The sequence below is a fragment of the Pan paniscus genome, chromosome 19, assembly GCF_029289425.2.
Source record: "Pan paniscus chromosome 19, NHGRI_mPanPan1-v2.0_pri, whole genome shotgun sequence".
In the NCBI taxonomy this organism is placed as follows: Eukaryota; Metazoa; Chordata; class Mammalia; order Primates; family Hominidae; genus Pan; species Pan paniscus.
Genome location: NC_073268.2, coordinates 12,082,321 through 12,101,322, shown reverse-complemented (window position 1 = coordinate 12,101,322; position 19,002 = coordinate 12,082,321). Strand labels below are relative to the sequence as shown.

At 54.1% G+C, this 19,002-nt stretch overlaps 1 protein-coding gene across 3 annotated transcripts in view; it reads right to left on the bottom strand.

Annotated features, from left to right (window-relative positions):
- Positions 1–19,002, bottom strand: part of SPNS3 (SPNS lysolipid transporter 3, sphingosine-1-phosphate (putative)) — a 58,244-nt gene that overhangs the window by 5,700 nt on the left and 33,542 nt on the right. For all 3 annotated transcript variants that reach the window (XM_063598633.1, XM_003810218.6, XM_034941321.3), the window contains exon 9: positions 5,470–5,535. In XM_063598633.1, the coding sequence (XP_063454703.1) occupies positions 5,470–5,535 (66 nt within the window). The remainder of the gene's footprint in view (positions 1–5,469; positions 5,536–19,002) is intronic.

The window sequence follows — 19,002 nt, the reverse complement described above, 5'->3', positions numbered from 1 at the left end:
GAAATAACAGGGCTGAGAGAGGATTGCAGGCCTTCTCCCTCTAGGATCTGGCCTTTTGACCACTCTGCTGTGATGGGCAAGGAGGAGCCGGTGTTTCTAGCAATATTTATGCATTTGTAATAGAACATTCAGAAATCTGAGAAAGATGAGGAGGACAAGTTCATCACTAGCCCTGTAAACGGATGGCAGAGTAACCGGCAAAGAGACGGGGAAAGGCATTCCAGGCAGGGGACAGTGTAAGCGACGGTGTGGAGGGAGGATCCCAGGGACATGATCTCTGGATTCCAGAATCCCAGGGGACAGATGCAGGGGGTTTGGTGGTGGGCAGGGCAGAGTGGCAGGAGTCACTGTAGTGACTCGCTGGTCCCAGGGTCACTGGCACTGAGCCAGCATGTGCAGGTGGCAAGAGAAACCGGGCCTCTTGCCATCACCAGGATCTGTCAACAGGCCTGAGAAGGAACTGACCAACAGCTTTGCACCTTCCCCAAGGACTTCCTTCTCACCCCATAATTATGTGATTACTCACTGGTGGCTCTGGGAAGGCAGGTGAGGCTTCCTGGAGGGAGGAACCCGAATGTCCAAAAAGGTCCACACGGAGGCTGGGGCTGCTGGGACCCCCACAGTTAGGTCCAGGTAGGCTGGCCCCTTCCTCCTCTCCCAGGAACCCCAACCTGCTGGGCCCAGCTCAGTCACTGCTGCCAGTGGCGAGAGAGGTGGGTCTCCCCCAGCCTGTTCCAAGTCCTCATTGTCTCCGTGCAGCCAGCAGCCAAGGCTGGGCCCACAGAAGCTGGAGAGCCCAGGGGGTAATTTCAGAAATAAGAGGCTTTGGGTTCCCAAAAATCCAGGCTCACTCTATTCTGAGACAAAAACACCTCTGTTTCTGGCTCTCCCTTCTTAGAAGGGCCGTTCCCTTTCTAGCCCAGGGCGAAACCAGGGCCACCCAAGGGCTTGCAGAAAGTCGGAGCAGCAGCCACCAGGCAGCCTGCCTCCCGCACCCCCACCCAGGCCTCGCCCCCAGACGCCCCTGGGAGGGTGAGACAGGCCAGTGAGCAGACAGCTACCTGGGGGGCAGAGGCTGAGCAGGGAAGCATTGAGACCTGGGGCAGGGGGAGAACGCAGAGATGACAACTCTCCGGGGAACTGTGGGGACGTCTGCTGAGGGGTGGGAGATGAGCCTGTGGCTGGATTCCAGGACCCCAGAGGACAGGCCTGAGAAAGAGGGAACGAGCTCCCCTCTGCTCTAGCCCCCAACTGTCCCCTGCCTGGAGGGGGATTGGGGTGAGCTGGCTCTGGGCCATCCTGAGTGGGGCGGGGACAGACAGCAGGGCTGGGAGGGAGCTGAAGACCTCATGACTAGGTTTGGGGAGGCAGGGAGCTCTGCCTGGGGAGATGCGGGTTCAGGGGACACAATCTCAGTCTCCAGGGAGCAGGGCCCCTCTATGGCCCAGCGGGGTCAAGGGGAGGCTGGCAGAGGTGGGTCTTGGCTGTGACTGAGCCAAATCATTTTCATCAACAGAAAGCCCCCCGAGAGGCAGGGGCTGCCCGAGGTATGCAGAATGAGCTCCCCATTGGAGGCGTATGTCAACAAGGGGATGGCTAGAATTTGGCAAAGCATTTATGGACTGGGGAGCTTGCGGTGTGAGACCAGTGTTCTCAAAGCGTGCTCTACGGAACGCTACGGCAGGATCACTTGGGAAGTTCATCAGAAATGCAGGTCCCTGGACCCCAGCACAGACCCACTGAATCAGACTCAGAGGACACAGGGCCTGGAATCTGGGTTTGTCACAAGCTCCCTCAAATCTGACTCTCATGCACAAATGACGTCTCCAAGCCACTGGACCGGAGAGCCCCTGAGGTCCCTTCTCCAGAGAGAACCTGGATTCTCCCCATTGTGGAGATGGCATCAAAGAGAACAGTGTCCTGGACAGGCGCAGTGGCTCACACCTATAATCCCAGCATTCTGGGAGGCCAAGGGGGGCGGATCATGAGGCCAAGAGATCAAGAGCATCCTGGCCAACATGGTGAACCCTGTCTCTACTAAAAATACAAAAATTAGCTGGGCGTGGTGGTGCATGCCTGTAGTCCCAGCTATTCAGGAGGCTGAGGCAGGAGAATTGCTTGAACCCAGGAGGCAGAGGTTGCAGTGAGCTGAGATCGCACCACTGCACTCCAGCCTGGCGACAGTGCGAGACTCCGTCTCAAAAGTTTAAAAAAAAAAAAAAAGAGAGAGAGAGCAGTGTCCCAAGGAAGGGATGATCTGGAAGTCAGTGGGGCCCACACGCCCACTCAGGAATCTGCAGGACGCAGGTGTGAGTTCATTCTATCCTTATACCCTGGGGTGTCATTGGTGGTTGCCACCGCTCTACCTACTGGACAGGTGAGCAAACCAAGACCCAGAGAGGTTCAGTCACTTGGCCAGGGTCACACAGCTAGTGAGGAGCCAGGCTGGGAGTGGGAGCAGATGGGCTGCTGCAGAGTGCTCGAGCCTGGGCTCTGTTGCCTTCTGCCCTCTGACCTAACCCACAGGCTCCAACCACCCAGACACCTGCAGTTTCCACCCATTTTCCTATCAGCTCCTCATGGCTTTCTTGGCCGCCCAAAGCTGTTCACGTGAACGTGCCCTGCCCTTAGCTTCCTGCTCCCTTGTTCTGTGGCCCCTGTTCACACACACCCTAAGGCCTCCTCCCTCCCTGGGCCCCTGCTGAAAGAGAAGCCGATCTCCTGTCTCAGGAGCCAGTGCCGGCCGGCAAAGGGGACCTTCCTCTACTTCCTGCCACAGACCCTGTCCCCACACACTTCCTGCCCCTGCTCTGCTGGGAGGCCACTTCCTCCCCCAGTGCTGGATCCCACCCCCAGCTCACCCTCGAACATGGCCCCCTCTCTCCTCCTGCTTGCCCCTCTCTGCTCCCTGGAGGCTGTTCTGTCCTCCCCTCTTGAAAAGCAATGCCAGCTTCCTGGGATCTTCTGCCAACTCCAGCTACCATGCCCTTTGCTCCTGTCAGCTCAGCTCCTCAAGGGAATTGTCTACCCTCGGTGTCCTGCTTCCCCTCCCTTGCCCTCCTCACCTGGCTCCAAGCTGGCATCTGCCCCTCCACTGCACAGAAGGGCTCCCCCACCACCTGCCTTTACAGGGAGGAAGCAGCAACATGGAGGAACCGAACTGTAGGGGCTACAAGGATTGCTCAGCTCTGATCCCCGAAGGCCAAAAGGCATCTTTGGCCACGGGGCTCCGGGCAGGTGGGAAGGCAGGGAAGGGGGCGGGAGGCTCTGGGATGGTGGTGCAAAGCATTGTGGCTGGAGGCCTCCAAGCCAAGGAAGGGCCACAGGGAGCCCTGAGGTGGGCCGGTTCCTGTCCAGCCGGCTCCCTGGGCACTCCCCAAATGGGTAAAACTGTGCAGCTGGCCAGCCCCTAACTCTCCTTCCACCCTTCCCCCACCCGCCCTCTCCAGCACACACTCTCCTCTTTAACCCCACAAAGAGCCTGGCTCTGCCAGGTTAATCATTCTTACAAATGCAGACGCTGGGGGACACGGGTGCAGCCTTCACATATCTGTGGGGCTGTCATGTGGAAGAGGGAGCTGCGCCGTGGGGGGCAGGCCAGGGAAGCTGTGGGGGCAGGTGCAGCTCTGTTTGGACCACCTCAGAGAGAACCAGCTATGCTGGGGGGATGTTAATCTCCCTGAGCCTAAAAGTGGACAATCCCATGAATAAAACATTTGCCAATGCCTTCCCCTTTCCTGAGCATTCCTGGAGGCTGCCTTGCTCACCCTACCGGGCAGGTGGTGATTACCCCTTTTATAGACAAGGAAACTGAGGCCCAGGGCCATGTAGCAGGTCTGCGGCTGACTCTGGGCTGGAGCCCAAGTCTCCTGTCTGGAGGGAGGGGCAGGGAAGACCTGCCAGTCCTGCAGCTGATCCACTCACCCAGGAGCCAAAGACAGGGCAGGCCTCTCCACACTTGCTGGGCCTGGGCCGTGGGGAGGGGTCAGGGGATCTGCCGGGGAGGGGCAGACATCTTGGCAGGGAGTGAGCACCCCGTCCACAGTAGTATTCAAGCAGGGTTTGTTGACGGATTCAACGACTATGCATGCCCATAACCCTTTCAAACTCAGATTCTAGGGCACCATGATTTCTTTGGGGGATAGAAAATGAGAAAATGGAAAATTCTGGATTGCTGTGAGAATCCTAGCCAGCATTCTCTGTGCCAGGCAGATGGATCTTCTCATTTCACCCTCACATCAATCCATAAGGCAGGTGCCATTATCATCCCCACTTTCCACATCCGGATACTGAGGCTCAGAGACACACAGGGACTTGCCTAAGGCCACACAGCCCATAAGTGGCAGGACCAGGGCTGACAGCCAGGTCTGTTTTCTGAATCCAGGCTGGTGCCGTGGCATTGAATGCCCTCAGGACAGCTCTCAGCTGACTGCCAGTCTGGTCCATTTCCCTTGTGGCCAGCACCAGACTGTGCCAGGCTGCCAGGAGGCAGAAGGAAGGCTCTCGGGGTGCTCACAGGCCCAGGGCCCTGCGTTATCTACAAAGGCACAGCCCTTCATGTGTTCAAAGTCCTTCCCTGTATGCCTCCCAGAAGGAGGCAAGGAGGCTGGACGAAGAGCATGGGGCTCAGGGAGGGGCCGTGTGGGACTCTGGACCAGCAGCCATGTGGTCAAGACAGTGTCAGGCCTCTTACAGGCAGGGCTGATCCTTGCATGGCAGCCTGTGACACACGAGCTGGTGTGGGCTGGCACAATGGGCCTCAGTGGCTACTGTCCTGAAGGATGGCATCCCGTCTGCATGCCCCAGAGTAGAGGCCAAGGAACCTGCTTGCTGAGAAGCAGTATGCTACAGAAAGAAGGAGGGAGGGGCCAGGCACGGTGGCTCACGCCTGTAATCCCAGCACTTTGGGAGGCCGAGGCGGGCAGATCACCTGAGGTCAGGGTTCAAGACCAGCCTCGCCAATATGGTGAAACCCTGTCTCTACTAAAAATACAAAATTAGCCGGGCATGGTGGCGGGTGCCTGTAGTCTCTGCTACTTGGGAGGCTGAGGCAGAAGAATCAGTTGAACCCAGGAGGCAGACGTTGCAGTGAGCCAAGATCAGGCCATTGCACTCCAGCCTGGGCAACAAGAGTGAAACTCCGTCTCAAAAAAGAAAAGAGGGAGGGAAGTAGCTCAGGGAGTCAAAATGCCTAGGTTCCGGTCCTGGCTCCCTGCGTTGGGGCTGTGTGACTTTGGAACAGGCACCTGCCTTCTCTGAACCTCCATTTGTTCATCTGCAAAATCAGGATGATGGTCAGAGATGTTTGAGAGTGTCAGAGAGGCCTCTGGTCCAAGATAACCGTGAACGGCTTTGGTCCCCTAATGTATGGTCTCTGATGTCGCCGCCAGTGCCCAGCTGCTCAGCAGCAGAGGCCCAATCCTCTCCAGCTCCCCCTGCTCAGCCCACCACCCCGACTCCCACACCTACCAGCAGGATGTCGGCAACCACTGCCCAGTTGCAGGACAGAAGCAGCTCCCCAAGGCCCAGGAACACCTGTGGACAGAGGGTGGCCTGGGTGAGGATTCCCAGATCCCAGTCACCAACCCCACCTGTTGCTTCCCACCTGTGGAGAGGAGAGACTGGGACGCTACAGAGAAAGGCATTATTGAGACTTATTGGAGTGAGCGAGGAAGGCCTAGAACTATTTTTCCAGTTCCAGCAGCCTTGACGGTAGGTAGACAGAGCCAGGACCCATAAGCGAGTGTCCAGCCCCTGGAGTCCCTCACTGGGGCCCAGGAGGAAGCAGCTAGGCCTCCTCCCAGGCCACTTTTAAAGGTAAGAAAACAGACTTTAAGCCAGGCATGGTGGCTCAAGCCTGTAATTCCAGCACTTTGGGAGGCTGAGGTGGGCGGATCACTTGAGGTCAGGAGTTCAAGACCAGCCTGGCCAACATGGTAAAACCCCATCTCTACTAAAAATACAAAAATTAGCAGGGTGTGGTGGCTCAGCTGCTCAGGAGGCTGAGGCAGGAGAATAGCTTGAACCCAAGAGGCAGAGGTTGCAGGGAGCCGAGATCACGCCACTGCACTCCAGCCTGGGTGACAGAGTGAGACTCCGCCTCAAAAAAAAAAAAAAAAAGGAAAAGTGAAAAAAAAACAGACTTTAGAGGACAAAGAGTAAAAGACAACTCGGAGGCTGTCCACCCCTCCTCTGTTTTCCCCAAAAGTCCGTATACACTGATAAGGCACCTACCGTGTGCCAGCCAGTGTGCCCAGCCCCAGGCACCCCACCAAAGGACCCTCCGGGCCATCCCCTTCCCTTGGAGCAGCACAGGGAGGTGGGCGAGGCCTGGTACACCCATCATGCGGACAGTCAAACTGAGCCTGGTCAAGGATGGGGCTTGTCTGGGGTCACCAGCTGCCCCTGGGTAAAGCCTGCTTGGAGTGTGAGGCTTCCGGCCCCTGCCCAGTGCCCACCCCCAGCCCTGCTCCCAGTGTCCTCTGGTCACCACAAGCCCAGAACACCCCCCCTGCCTTCACCTCGTGCCAAGGGATTAGGACAATCCTCATTCCCCTCACTCAAGAAGAGTTTAATGAAGCAGCAAGAAGAAAGAGAGAAAAAAAAAGTCTCATTTCTCAAAGCTTCCAAGAGCTTATTGCAGGGGTGGAATTAGTCATTCCTGGATCACGGGGCTGTCCCCAGGGTAGCCCAGGCTCAGGCACCCAGAGACCTGATGATCAGTGGCCAGGGAGCACCCGGGATGGAGGACCTGAAGGACCGCCACCCTAACACCTGCCACGCACCAGCCCTGTCCTCTCTTGTGACCCTGTCTAACCCCTCAGGTCAGGTGCCCTGTAAGGCAGACGTCATTACACACATTTCACAGACAAACTCAGGCCGGAGGGCATGCATCAAGCCACGTCCTGGTGAGCGCCCCCCACCCCCCCGCGCCGTGATGGCCTGTGCATGGTGAGGGTGAAGAGGCCACGGGGGGAAGAGGGGAGGGGGGATTCCCAGCATCCACAGTACCTGGTGAGGCTAGCACTGGGGAATCAGAGGACACCCCGAGATGGGCAGGGGGCCCCTGGACAGAGGTGGTGCCAGGGAGAGCCCTGAAGCACAGTCAGGATCAGGACAGGCCCAGGACAGCCACAAGACCACGCCAGCCGGGGACCCACGGGAGCGGAGGCAAGGGGCTGGGATGTGGCCACCATGCCGGGCGGGGCAGGAACGCGGCCCAGCTCTGGTGGAGGGAGAGCAGAACCAGCCAAGGAGTCCCAGCAGCCATGCGCTCTCCTGGCCTAACCCAGCCCCTGGGACTGCAGTGCCTGGTCCCTGGCACCCAAACTGAGAGGCCCCTGAGGGCAGGTGGGTCTCCCTCAGGCCTAGGACATGGGGCCGGGCACCCACAGGGGCAGGAATCAGGAAGTCGCTGGCAGGCAGGTCTCAGGCGGGGCCTGGGTAGCTGCGGATCCACATTCCAGCCTAGCAGGGTCTGCCAGCTGCCTCCTGGGGCCACATGAAAGCCCAGCCCGACTCACACCCATCTCCCTCTGACTTTTTCCGGGCACCTGCACCTGGCCCTCCAGGCCTCTCCCCTCTTCACATTGCCAGCGTCTGCCTCTGCGACCTCTGTGCAGCCCAGGCACGCTGTCCCCCAACCAGCCCCCCGTTTTGCTCTCCCCGGCCACCCCACACCCATAGGACATGCTGAAATACACCCTTTCCTTCCTCCAGCTGGGACAGGGTGGATCCCGGCTCCAAAATAGAGCCCATCAGAGGGAGGCTGCAGCTACAATGGGGCCTTTCAGGCTGAAGAAGCCGCCCGATGATGCCAGGTCTCCTCAGACACACCTGGAGGCCGGCACCGCACCAAAAATCCTCATCTCCACTTGGCAGCTTTGAGGGGCAAAGGGCTCGGCTGCGGAGAGGCCACCTTCTAATCCTGTAATTACAGTCTCCCGGGGCAGCGGCCACCAGGGCTGACTCAGCTCCAGGAGGGGCTCCACAGCCAAGGGGTGTGACCTCCTGGGGTGGACGGGCGCAGCCCCACCCTGCCTTGCTGAGCGGGCCTGGGGTGGTCCCCGCCTCTGGGCCTTGGTTTCCCCAACGGTACGATGCCAGGGTGCCCCAGATGCTCCACCAGGGCCCTTCAGCACCAGCAGCCCCTGCTTGTTAAGCTGGTAACCCCGCTTTGCACTGGGGCTCCTCACAGGCCAGTGCATGCTGGGTCCTAGCGTTCAGTGGCTTCCATGAGCAGTTCAAACCCGGGCTCCACAACTCAAAAGCAAAGAAAACACACAAAAAGCGCCCTGGTTTGTAGAATTCAGCTGACTGTTCGAAGCTGCTCCTACAGGAGCATCTCAGTTCTGCAGTCCCAGGTCCTTCCTGGACGGCCACAGGCACCTCACACTGAACAGCTGCCTAAACTCATTCTCTCCCCTGTCCCCAAACATCTCTGTTCCTGCCCAGTGTGGCTGAGCCAGCCAGGAGACAGGCCCCAGCGCGGACTGGTCACCAGCAAGCTGCCGGAGCTGATCTCCTCTGGCTCAGGAATCGCGCCTGGTCCCCATCACCCAGGCCAGACGCTGGGGTTGGGGGGTCCCTACATGCCTTCCTCACCCTCACTCCCCTCATCACTGATTTCTGTCCGTTTTGCATCCGCACGTTCCTCAAATCTGCCTCTTCCTCCTGTCCATGGCCGCTGGCCAGTGCACTCCAGGCCTCCCCGGCCGTCTCCTCCCCAGTTTCCCAGGCCCCACCATCCCTCCAGACACCAGCCCTGGAGGGGACTTCCGAAACAGAAATCTGACTCTGCCCCTGTCTCCTCAGAGTCTGTGTGGCCTCCCTGCACCCTGACTTAGATCCCTCTGGGAGATAGGGCCTGGGAACACTGCCTGGAGCCTGAGAAACATGGAGCCCCTCAGCCCCTGGCCTCTGCCATTCCAGACCAAGAGAATTTCCCCCTCGAGCTAGGAAAGTGATGATAAATGTCCCTGGCTTTAGTCATCCCCGGCCACAGAGACCCACACACAGAAGTATCCATGCTCACACTGTCACACATGCGGCCGCGCAAACATGCCCAGACACACGCACAGCTGAGGCCTCTCACACGTGCACGCGAGACCAACACACAAGCACACTCACACACATGCACCCACACACAGACACCCATAACCTGAGACACACACGAAGAACTCACACGCCACAACTACGTACATATGCAGGGAGCCATTCAAAATATCAAAACGTGTGGCGAGGGCACCAGAAAGATCATGACTATAAACCCTGGCACAGGCTCGTTGGGGTGGACTTGCCGAATAACAGCCTGGCATGTACCCACGCATACCTGCGGTCTCATCATAAACATAGTAATTATGCTCACACGCACACACACGTACACAAACATGCTTGTGTCTCACTCTTGTGCACATCCATGCACAAGAGTGGATGTGCGTACACACACACCTCTCCTCTTGTCCACCTGCACGCACAGCTCAGCAGGAGGAGGAAGCAGGAGGAAAGGGTCAGCCCCTGTGGGGTGGCAGGGGCGGTGCCTTCAATCTTGGTTCAGCTCAGTCTTACTTCTCCTATCCCTCCCAGTCCTAGCTGCTGGCATCACCATACTATTAACAGACCGTAATCTCAACACCACCTTCTTCCAACTGGGCGGTAACTGACTCTGAACTGCAAAGAATGGATTCTGGGCCCACCAAGAAGGGAGAAGGCCAATATCCCCTAGGGGCTCGCTGTCCCTGGGGCAGAGCTGAGACCCAAGCCTCCTCCCTCACGGACGATCTCTTTGCCTGAGCCAGTCAGGACACAGGCCCCAGGACACAGACCAGCCGCCAGCAAGCTGCTGCACCGTCTGGCACGCTTTGTCCCTGGGCTTGCCAACCTGTAATTGCAAGGACTGGCATTGGGGCACAAGGGCACCGCCTGGTTTCCAGGGGCCGGCAGCAGCCCAACAAGCCAGTGGGCAGGCAGGTGGGGACTGAGGCAGTGAAGGGAGCAAAACCTTTGCGTCCTCCCAGACAATTCGGCTGAGATTGTGAGCTCTTCTGGTGGGCCGTGCTGCCAGCCAACAGACACCTGTTAGATCTTGGCAGAGAGGTGGGGCCCTCAGAGGAAGGACGAGTGGGCCTGTCTCAGCCCCTCTCAGACAGCCCTTGGTGGGGCCTGGTTTGTCCAGCCCAGAAAGCCAGGTAGAAAGGGCTTATCCAAGAGGCTCTCTAAGGGCCAAGTCTGGGAAGTGGTAGGAACGCTTCCCAGAGTTGGGGAGCTCACATAGCCCAGGTTTCCGCACCACTCCAGGGGCCACAGAGCAGATCCCACAGCCATCCCCTGCATCCTGGGCTGACCCTTGATGACAGCTATGGTGGACCACGTCCTGGCTGATCTCTGCCAACCACCCTGCAAGCTCCCCTGTGGACACCAGATGGGCAGTTATCAGGCCTCCATCCCAGGTCCTCACTCAGGAGTCTTCAAGACTGGGAAGGGGCTGGGCACAGTGGCTCCCACCTGTAATCCCAGCACTTTGGGAAGCCGAGGCAGGCAGATCACTTGAGGCCAGGAGTTCGAGACCAGCCTGGCCAACATGGTAAAACCCCTTCTCTACTAAAAATACAAAAATTAGCCAGGTGTGGCGGTGGGTGCCTGTAATCCCAGCTACTCGGGTGGCTAAAGCACAAGAATCACTTGTGCCCGGGAGGTGGAGGTTGACAGATCGCACCTGCACTCTGGCCTGGGCAAAAGAGTGAGACTCTCTCTCTTTAAAAAAAAAAAAAAAAAAAAAAAGACTGGGAAGGGCAGTGTCCTCTCCCTGATCTAAAGGCCTCAGTGACGGCCATGCTGGCTCTGCTCTGTGCAGTGGTGGCCACATCTCTCCTTGGGCAAGGAGGGAACTCAGAGCTATCATGAAGTTTGGGCAAGGAGCAGCCTTCAAGATCAGCTGGGTCAACTCCTGTGCAAAGATGGAGGATTGAAAGTTGCGTCATAGACTTGAGTTCCCACACAGAAGCAAGAAACAGTAAGCCAGAAAAAAGTGATTTTTTAACCAAAGAAAAGAAGAAAACCTAGTGAAATAAACATTCAATACTGGCAGCCAGGCGCAATGGCTCACACCTATAATCCCAACACTTTGGGAGGCTGAGGCAGGAGGATTGCTTGAGCCCAGGAGTTCAAGACCAGCCTGGACAACATAGTGAGCCTCTATCTCTACAGATAATTTTAAAATTAGCCAGGCATGGTGGCATGCACCTGTGATCCCAGCTATTCCAGAGGCTGAAGGGGGAGGATCCCTTAAGCCTGGGAGGTTGAGGCTGCAGTGAGCCATGATCACACCACTGCACTGCACTCCAGCCTGGGTGACAGCAAAATCCTCAAAAAAAAAAAAAAAAAAAAAAAAAAAAAATGGCTGCCAAGCAAAAGAGCAGACAATTCTGTAGAAGAGAGTAATACCCTTCTCGGCTTCCCCTCCCCAAAGCCATTCACTAAAACCCCCATATCTGGAGAGAAATTAACTGAGTAGTAGTCCCTAACTGAGAGCCAGCAGGGAAAGCTGCTGGGGAGAGGAAAAACAGAGAAAGCCAGCAATGGCTCCAATCACGGACTCCACTCAAGGCCTGAGGGCAACCCCCATCTCAGAAGGGAATGCATCCAGTAATTAAGTAGAATGAACCATGTTGTAAAGCATTTACCTGAATCCCAGAAGACAGAGCAGAGCCCAGGTGTTTTCACAGACTCCTCATTTGCCTGAGCCCTGCATTTCCCTCCGGCAACAGAAAAGTCTGCAGAGCCTAAGCTCAACTCAAACTGCATCCCCTTTGGACAACGGAATGGTCACAGAGAAGGCAGGGAGAGTCAAAGACAAAGAGTCATCCACATTACATCAAAGCAAATTCAGTTTCTGAGCAGAGCTGCCTACACCCAGCTCAGAGGAAAGTATTCTGCATGTAAACTATGGATACATATTGTAGAAAAGGAAAGAAGGAAGGAAGGGAGGGAGACAAGGAGAAAAAAATCCAACTTGGCCAGGCGCAGTGGCTCATGCCTGTAATCCCAACACTTTGGGAGGCCGAGACGGGTGGATCACTTGAGGTCAGGAGTTCGAGACCAGCCTGGCCAACATGGTAAAACCCCGTCTCTACTAAAAAATACAAAAATTGGCTGGCGTCGTGGAGCACGCCTGTAGTCCCAGCTACTCGGGAGGCTAAGGCAGGAGGATCGCTTGAACCCAGGAGGTGGAGGTTGCAGAGAGCTGAGATTGTGCCACTGCACTCCAGCTTGGGCGACAGAGTGAGACTCTGTCTCAAAAAAAAAAAAAAAAATCCAACCTAAAAGATAGGTGATAAGAGAAGGAGCAGAAGGAAATTCCTTATATTGGCTTCAAGCTATAAAACAATGCAGTGAGAATATTAATTCAGACCGGGCACAGTGGTACATGCCTGTAATCCCAGCACTTTGGGAGGCCGAGGAGGGTGGATCACTTGAGCCGAGGAGTTTGAGACCAGCCTGGGAAACATGGTGAAACCCTGTCTCTACAAAAACTACAAAAATTAGCTGGGTGTGGTGGTGCATGCCTGTGGTCTCAGCTACTTGGGAGGCTGAGGTGGGAGGATCACTTGAGCCCAGGAGGTCAAGGCTGCAGACAGCCATGATTGCACCACTGCACTCCAGCCTGAGTGACAGAGTAAGACCCTGTCTCAAAATAAATAAATAAATATCAAAGAAAAGACAATCTCACGCATAAATGAACCAAAAGAAAATAAACTCTCTAGCCTTTTGGGGGTCATGGGGGTGGATAAAAACTCCTTAATCATAAAATCTACCCAGTTAGGAGTTGAAGCAAAATAAAAACTCAGGAATAAAGAATCTGTGTAAACAGACTGATAACAAACATTGAATCTACTTCAATATGAAACTGTTGTCAAGCCACTACAAGGATGATGCTTAAAGAGCAGACTGTGGCCAGGCACAGTGGCTCATGCCTGTAATCCCAGCACTTTGGGAGGCCGAGGCGGGTGGATCACCTGAGGTTGGGGGTTCACAACCAGCCTGACCAACATAGAGAAACCCTATCTCTACTAAAAATACAAAATTAGCTGGGCGTGGTGTCGCATGCCTATAATCCCAGCTACTCAGAAGGCTGAGGCAGGAGAATTGTTTGAACCCGGGAGGCAGAGGTTGTGGTGAGCTGAGTTCGTGCCATTCCACTCCAGCCTGGGCAACAAGAGCGAAACTGTGTCTCAAAAAAAAAAAAAAAAAAAAAAAAAAAAAGAACAGACTGTGAATGCTCTACATATGGAAAAGTAAAGATATTAATATAACAAAAATCAGGAGGTTGGGGAGAGAAGGGAGAGAGGAGGTATAAGAAGGCTGGTATCGGCCGGGCGCGGTGGCTCACGCCTGTAATCCCAGCACTTTGGGAGGCTGAGACAGGCGGATCACGAGGTCAGGAGATCGAGACCATCTTGGCTAACACGGTGAAACCCCGTTTCTACTAAAAATACAAAAAATTAGCCGGGCGTGTTGGCGGGCGCCTGTAGTCCCAGCTACTTGGGAGGCTGAGGCAGGAGAATGGCGTGAACCCGGGAGGTGGAGCTTGCAGTGAGCCGAGATCGCGCCACTGCACTCCAACCTGGGAGACAGAGCAAGACTCCGTCTCAAAAAAAAAAAAAAAAAAAAAAAAAAAAAAAAAAAAAAAAAGAAGGCTGGTGTCCTCTTTCATAGCTAGTATTCATCAATAAGTCCACGGTTTTACAACTAATTCAAACTTAATTCCTTTGATTTTATGTTTATTCAAGTGGATTCATATAAATTAAACATATTATATGATTCTATTTATATGAATTATCCAGAACAGACAAATCTATAAAGACAGAAAGTAGATTTAGCAGCTGCCTAGGGCCCGGGCTGGGGAGCAGAGAGATAGATTGAAGGGAAATGGGGGTGACTGCTAATAGGCATGAAATTTCTTTTTGGGGTGAGCAAAATGTTCTAAAACTGATGTGGTGATGGTTGTAGAACTCTGTGAATGTACGAAAAACCAGTGAATTATACACTTTATTGGGTGAACTGTCCAATATATTAATTATTACTAATATTATTTTAAGACAGGGTCTTGCTCTGTTGCCCAGGCTGGAGTGCAGTGGCGTGATCTCGGCTCACTGCAACCTCTGCCTCCTGAGTTCAATCGATTCTCAGCCTCAGCCTCCCAAGTAGCTGGGATTACAGGCGCCCACCACCACACTTAGTTAATTTTTGTATTTTTAGTAGAGACGGGGTTTCACCATGTTGGCCAGGCTGGTCTCGAACTCCTGACCTCAAGTGATCCGCCTGCCTCGGCCTCCCAAAGTGCTGGGATTACAGGCGTGAGTCACTGTGCCTGGCCTGATATATGAATTGTATCTCAATAAATCTGTTTTTAAAAATTGCACTACCATATAACCCCAGTTTAATAAAACTATTTTTACCTAACCATAAGCCTGTGAATGTATAGAGAGACACATGTATGGAATGATGGTTACCTAATTAAATAACAAATATAGAAGCAAAAAGGCCAAAATGTGAAGAATTATTTATTCTTGTAGATGAAAACGTGAATAACGGTTATTTTCTTCTCTGTACTTTTCTGCTTTTGTTTTTGTTTTTTTAGCGTCTCCCAAATAAAAATATAAAAGTCATTTGATACAACATGATACAGTGAATTGTTGGTCCCACCCTTGACCTCACCACGGTAGCACTGCGCATTCACAGCCTTGACTGACGTGGAATGCATCCAAGCTCGAGCTTCAGGTCTATGCTCATGCCCTTGGTGATCTCATTTGGTCTCATGGCTTTAAATAACCAGCCTGGACCTCTCTCCTGAACTCCAGACACATACATATCCAATTGCTTTTTTTTTTTTTTTTTTGAGATGGAGTCTTTCGCTTTGTCGCCCAGGCTGGCGTGCAGTGGCGTGATCCTGGCTCACTGCAACCTCCACCTCCCAGGTCCTAGTGATACTCATGTCTCAGCTTCCTAAGGAGCTGGGACTGCAGGCGCCCACCGTCACCCTCGGCTAATTTCTATATTTTTAGTAGAGATGGGGTTTCACCATGTTTGCATTGGGCGCCCGGCCCAATTGCCTCTTAATATGTCCAGTTGAGGCCGGGCACAGTGGCTCACACCTGTAATCCCAGCACTTGGGGAGGCCGAGGCAGGCAGATCACTCAAGCCCAGTAGTTCCAGAGCAGCCTGGGTAACATAGCGAAACCCCGTCTCTACAAAAAAAATACAGAAATTAGCTGGGCACGGTGGCTCACACCTGTAGTCCCAGCTACTCAGAAGGCTGAGGTGGGAGGATCCACTTGAGCCCAGAAGGTCCAAGATGCGGTGAGCCGAGATCGCACCAGTGCACTCCAGCCTGGGTGACAGAGCAAGAACCTGCCTTAGAAAACAGGTCCGAGGCCGGGCGCCGTGGCTCATGCCTGTAATCCCAGCACTTTGGGAGGCTGAGGTGGGCAGATCACCTGAGGTCAGGAGTTCAAGTCCAGCCTGGGCAACATCGTGAAACCCCCGTCTCTACCAAAAACACAAAATTAGCTGGGCCTGGTGGCATGCCCCATAATCCCAGCTACTCGGGAGGCTGAGGCAGGAGAATCACTTGAACCCGGGAGGCGGAGGTTGCAGTGAGCTGAGACCATGCCATTGCCCTCCAGCCTCGGTGACAAGAGCAAAACTCCGTCAAAAAAAAAAGAAAGAGAGAGAGAAAGAAAGAAAAAGAAAGAGAGAGAGAGAGAGAGAGAGAAAGAAAGAAAGAAAGAAAAGAAAGAGAGAGAGAAAGAAAGAAAAGAGGTCCAGTTGAATGTCCTAAGAAGCCCCTCAAATGTAACATGTCTAAAATGGAACTGCTAATCCCTCCCTCCAAAACAAAAACCCCTGCCCCTCCCTCAGTCTTCCCCCGCCGCCACCGCCCCCTGCCCCACAGTAAGTGGCAACTCCATATGCTTCTAGCTGCTCAGGGCAAAAACCTTGGAGCCGCCCTGGACTCCTTCCTTTCTTTCACACCCAGTCTGTCAGGAAACCCTGTTCATTCTACTTCCAAAATATACCCAGAATCTGACCACTTCTCCACACTTCCTCCATAGCTACCCTGGTCCAAGCCATCACTATCTCCTGCCTATATTACTACAGATCCTCTGGAGTGATTTCCCTGTTTCTGCCTTTGTCCTCTTTCTTTTTTTTAAATTTATTTTTTGTTTGTTTTTTTAATTTTTTCTCTCTATGTTGCCCAGGCTGGTCTCAAACTCCTGAGCTTAAGCTCAAGCGATTCTTCCACCTCAGCTGCCCAACGTGCTAGGATGACAGGTGTGCGCCTCCACGCCCAGCCTGTCCTCTTTCATTCTATTCTCAACGTGGCAGCCAGAGAGAGCCTGTTAAACCACGTGGTCCATAAGCTACAAAATGGTCCCAAATTAATCAGGCCTCTTGACATTCACACTTTGTATGAAGTCCCCTGCCATGGTACACTTGGGGTGGCCTTATACCTTGCTTTGGCCAATAAAATCAGGTGGAAGTAGCCAGGCGCCATCGCCCACGCCTGTAATCCCAGCACTCTGGGAGGCCGAGGCGAGTGGACCACTTGAGGTCAGGAATTCGAGGCCACCCTGGCCAACCAACATGGTGAAACCCCCCTCTCTACTAAAAATACAAAAATTAGCCAGGCGTGGTGGCAGGTGCCTGTAATCCCAGCTACTCTGGAGGCTGAGGCAGGAGAATCGCTTGAATTCAGGAGGCAGAGGTTGCAGTGAGCCGAGATCACATCACCGCACTCCAGCGTGGGCGACAGAGCGAGATTCTGTCATAAATAAATTAATTAATTTAATTAAATTAAATAAATCAGGTGGAAGTGATGCTTTTCAAGTTCCTGGCCTGGAGCTTAACAGACTTTGCAACTTCTACTTTTGCTATCTTAGAGCATTGCCCTGAGATGGTCATATAAGGAAGCTGGTCTAGCCTAGGGGAGGGTGAGCGGCCACACGGAGAAGGATGAAGGGGACCCAGGGGACAGCCGGAGGTGAGTAAGGTCAGCGTGGACATTCCAGTGCAGTAATCATCCAGATGAAAGCAGCCACATGAGCGGACACAGGTAAACCAGCAGAGGAACCATCCAGCCAGGCCACAGAATCAGAAATAATTGGGCATTGTTTTAAGCCACGAAGTTTTGGGGTGATTTTTTTTTTGCAGCAGTAGATTCCGGATACAACCCCTAAGTCAGATCCTCTCACCTCTGCGCTGGACAGTCTGGTGGCTTCCAATGTCAGTGACATGGGAAGCCAGAGTGAATCTATGTACAAGACCCTCCATAATCCGCACCCTCACTCCCCCATCACCGTGACCTCTGACTTCATCGCCTCTGCTGCTCCCTGGCTGACCCCATTCCAGCCACATCTCCCCAACACACCAGCCATGCATTGTCCCTCAGGGCCTCCGCACAGGCTGCCCTCCGCACGGACTGCGCTTCCCCGCTCCACCCCCACCCACATGGCTTCACCCCACACCTGCTTCTGGAGTGTCTCCGTCTCAACAAGGCCTCCCCTGGCCCCATGCATTGCCCCTGTCGCTCTCTTTGTCCCCTTTCCCTGCTGTTGCTCTCCAGAGAACTCATCCCCATCTAACATACTATGGTGTTTGTTTGTTTATTTATTGAGAGGCAGTCTTGCTCTGTCACCAGGCTGGAGTGCAATGGTGCGATCTCGGCTCACTGCAACCTCCGCCTCCCATGTTCCAGCGATTCTCCTGCCTCAGCCTCCCGAGTATCTGGGATTACAGGTGCCCACCACCACCATGCCCAGCTAATTTTTGTATGTTTAGTAGAGGCAGGGTTTCACCATGTTGGCCAGGCTGGTTTCGAACTCCTGACCTCAAGTGATCTGCCTGCCTCGGCCTCCCAAAATGCTGGGGTTACAGGTGTGAGCCACTGTGCCTGGTCTTTTTTTTTTTTTTTTTTTTTTTTTTTGAGACAGAGTCTCATTCTGTCACCCAGGCTAGAGTGCAAAGGCGCGATCTCAGCTCACTGCAACCTCCGCCTCCTGGGCTCAAGCGATTCTCCTGCCTCAGCCTCCCAAATAGGTGGGATTACAGGCACGTGCCACCATGCCCGGCTAAGTTTTGTATTTTTAGTAGAGGCAGGGTTTCACCATGTTGGCCAGGCTGGTCTCAAACCCCTGACCTCATGATCTGCCTACCTCGGCCTTCCGAAGTGCTGGGATTACAGGCATGAGCTACCGTGCCTGGCCTATGGTGTTGATTTTCCATGTTTATTGTATTACACACACATACTTTTGCCTGCTTTGTTCATGCTGTACTCCAGTGCCTGGAACAGCGTCTGGGAAAGAGGAGGCGCTGGGGAAAGATTTCATACGTGAGTGGACATTGCTGCTTTTCCTGGTGGAGACCTGCGTCTCAGCCACCCGGCCATGGCCATAGGCTTGGCCCTTTGAGATCTCAAGCACACCTGGCTCCCTCAGCCCATGAGGCCAAGCAGGGGTGTGAGGGTGAGCACTCGAGTCCGGGTTTCTCACCGTGAGACCAAAAGAGCAGCGTGGAACTAGAGACCCACCCTGGTAGGCTTCGCCACTGTGCACACAAAACACTTTCCCATACAATGTCAGATGTCGGCAGGGCCCAGGGGACAGAAGAGAAGGAAACCCTGGGGCATGATGGGAGATTGCATTTTCCAAAGACAGTCACTGCAATATTTCCAGTTCCACAAGTTCTTTCAGATCACTGATACTCTCATCAAAAGATAGAGTCCATTTCTTTTTTTTCTGAAATGGAGTCTCACTCCCTCACCCAGGCTGGAGCACATTGGTGGCGATCCCACCTCCCTGTAACCTCCGCCTCCTGTGTTCAAGTGATTCTCCCCCATCAGCCTTCCAAGTAGCTGGGATTACAGGCACCTGCCATCATGCCAGGCTAATTTTTGTATTTTTGTAGCCTCGGGGTTTTGCCGTGTTGGCTAAGCTGGACTTGAAC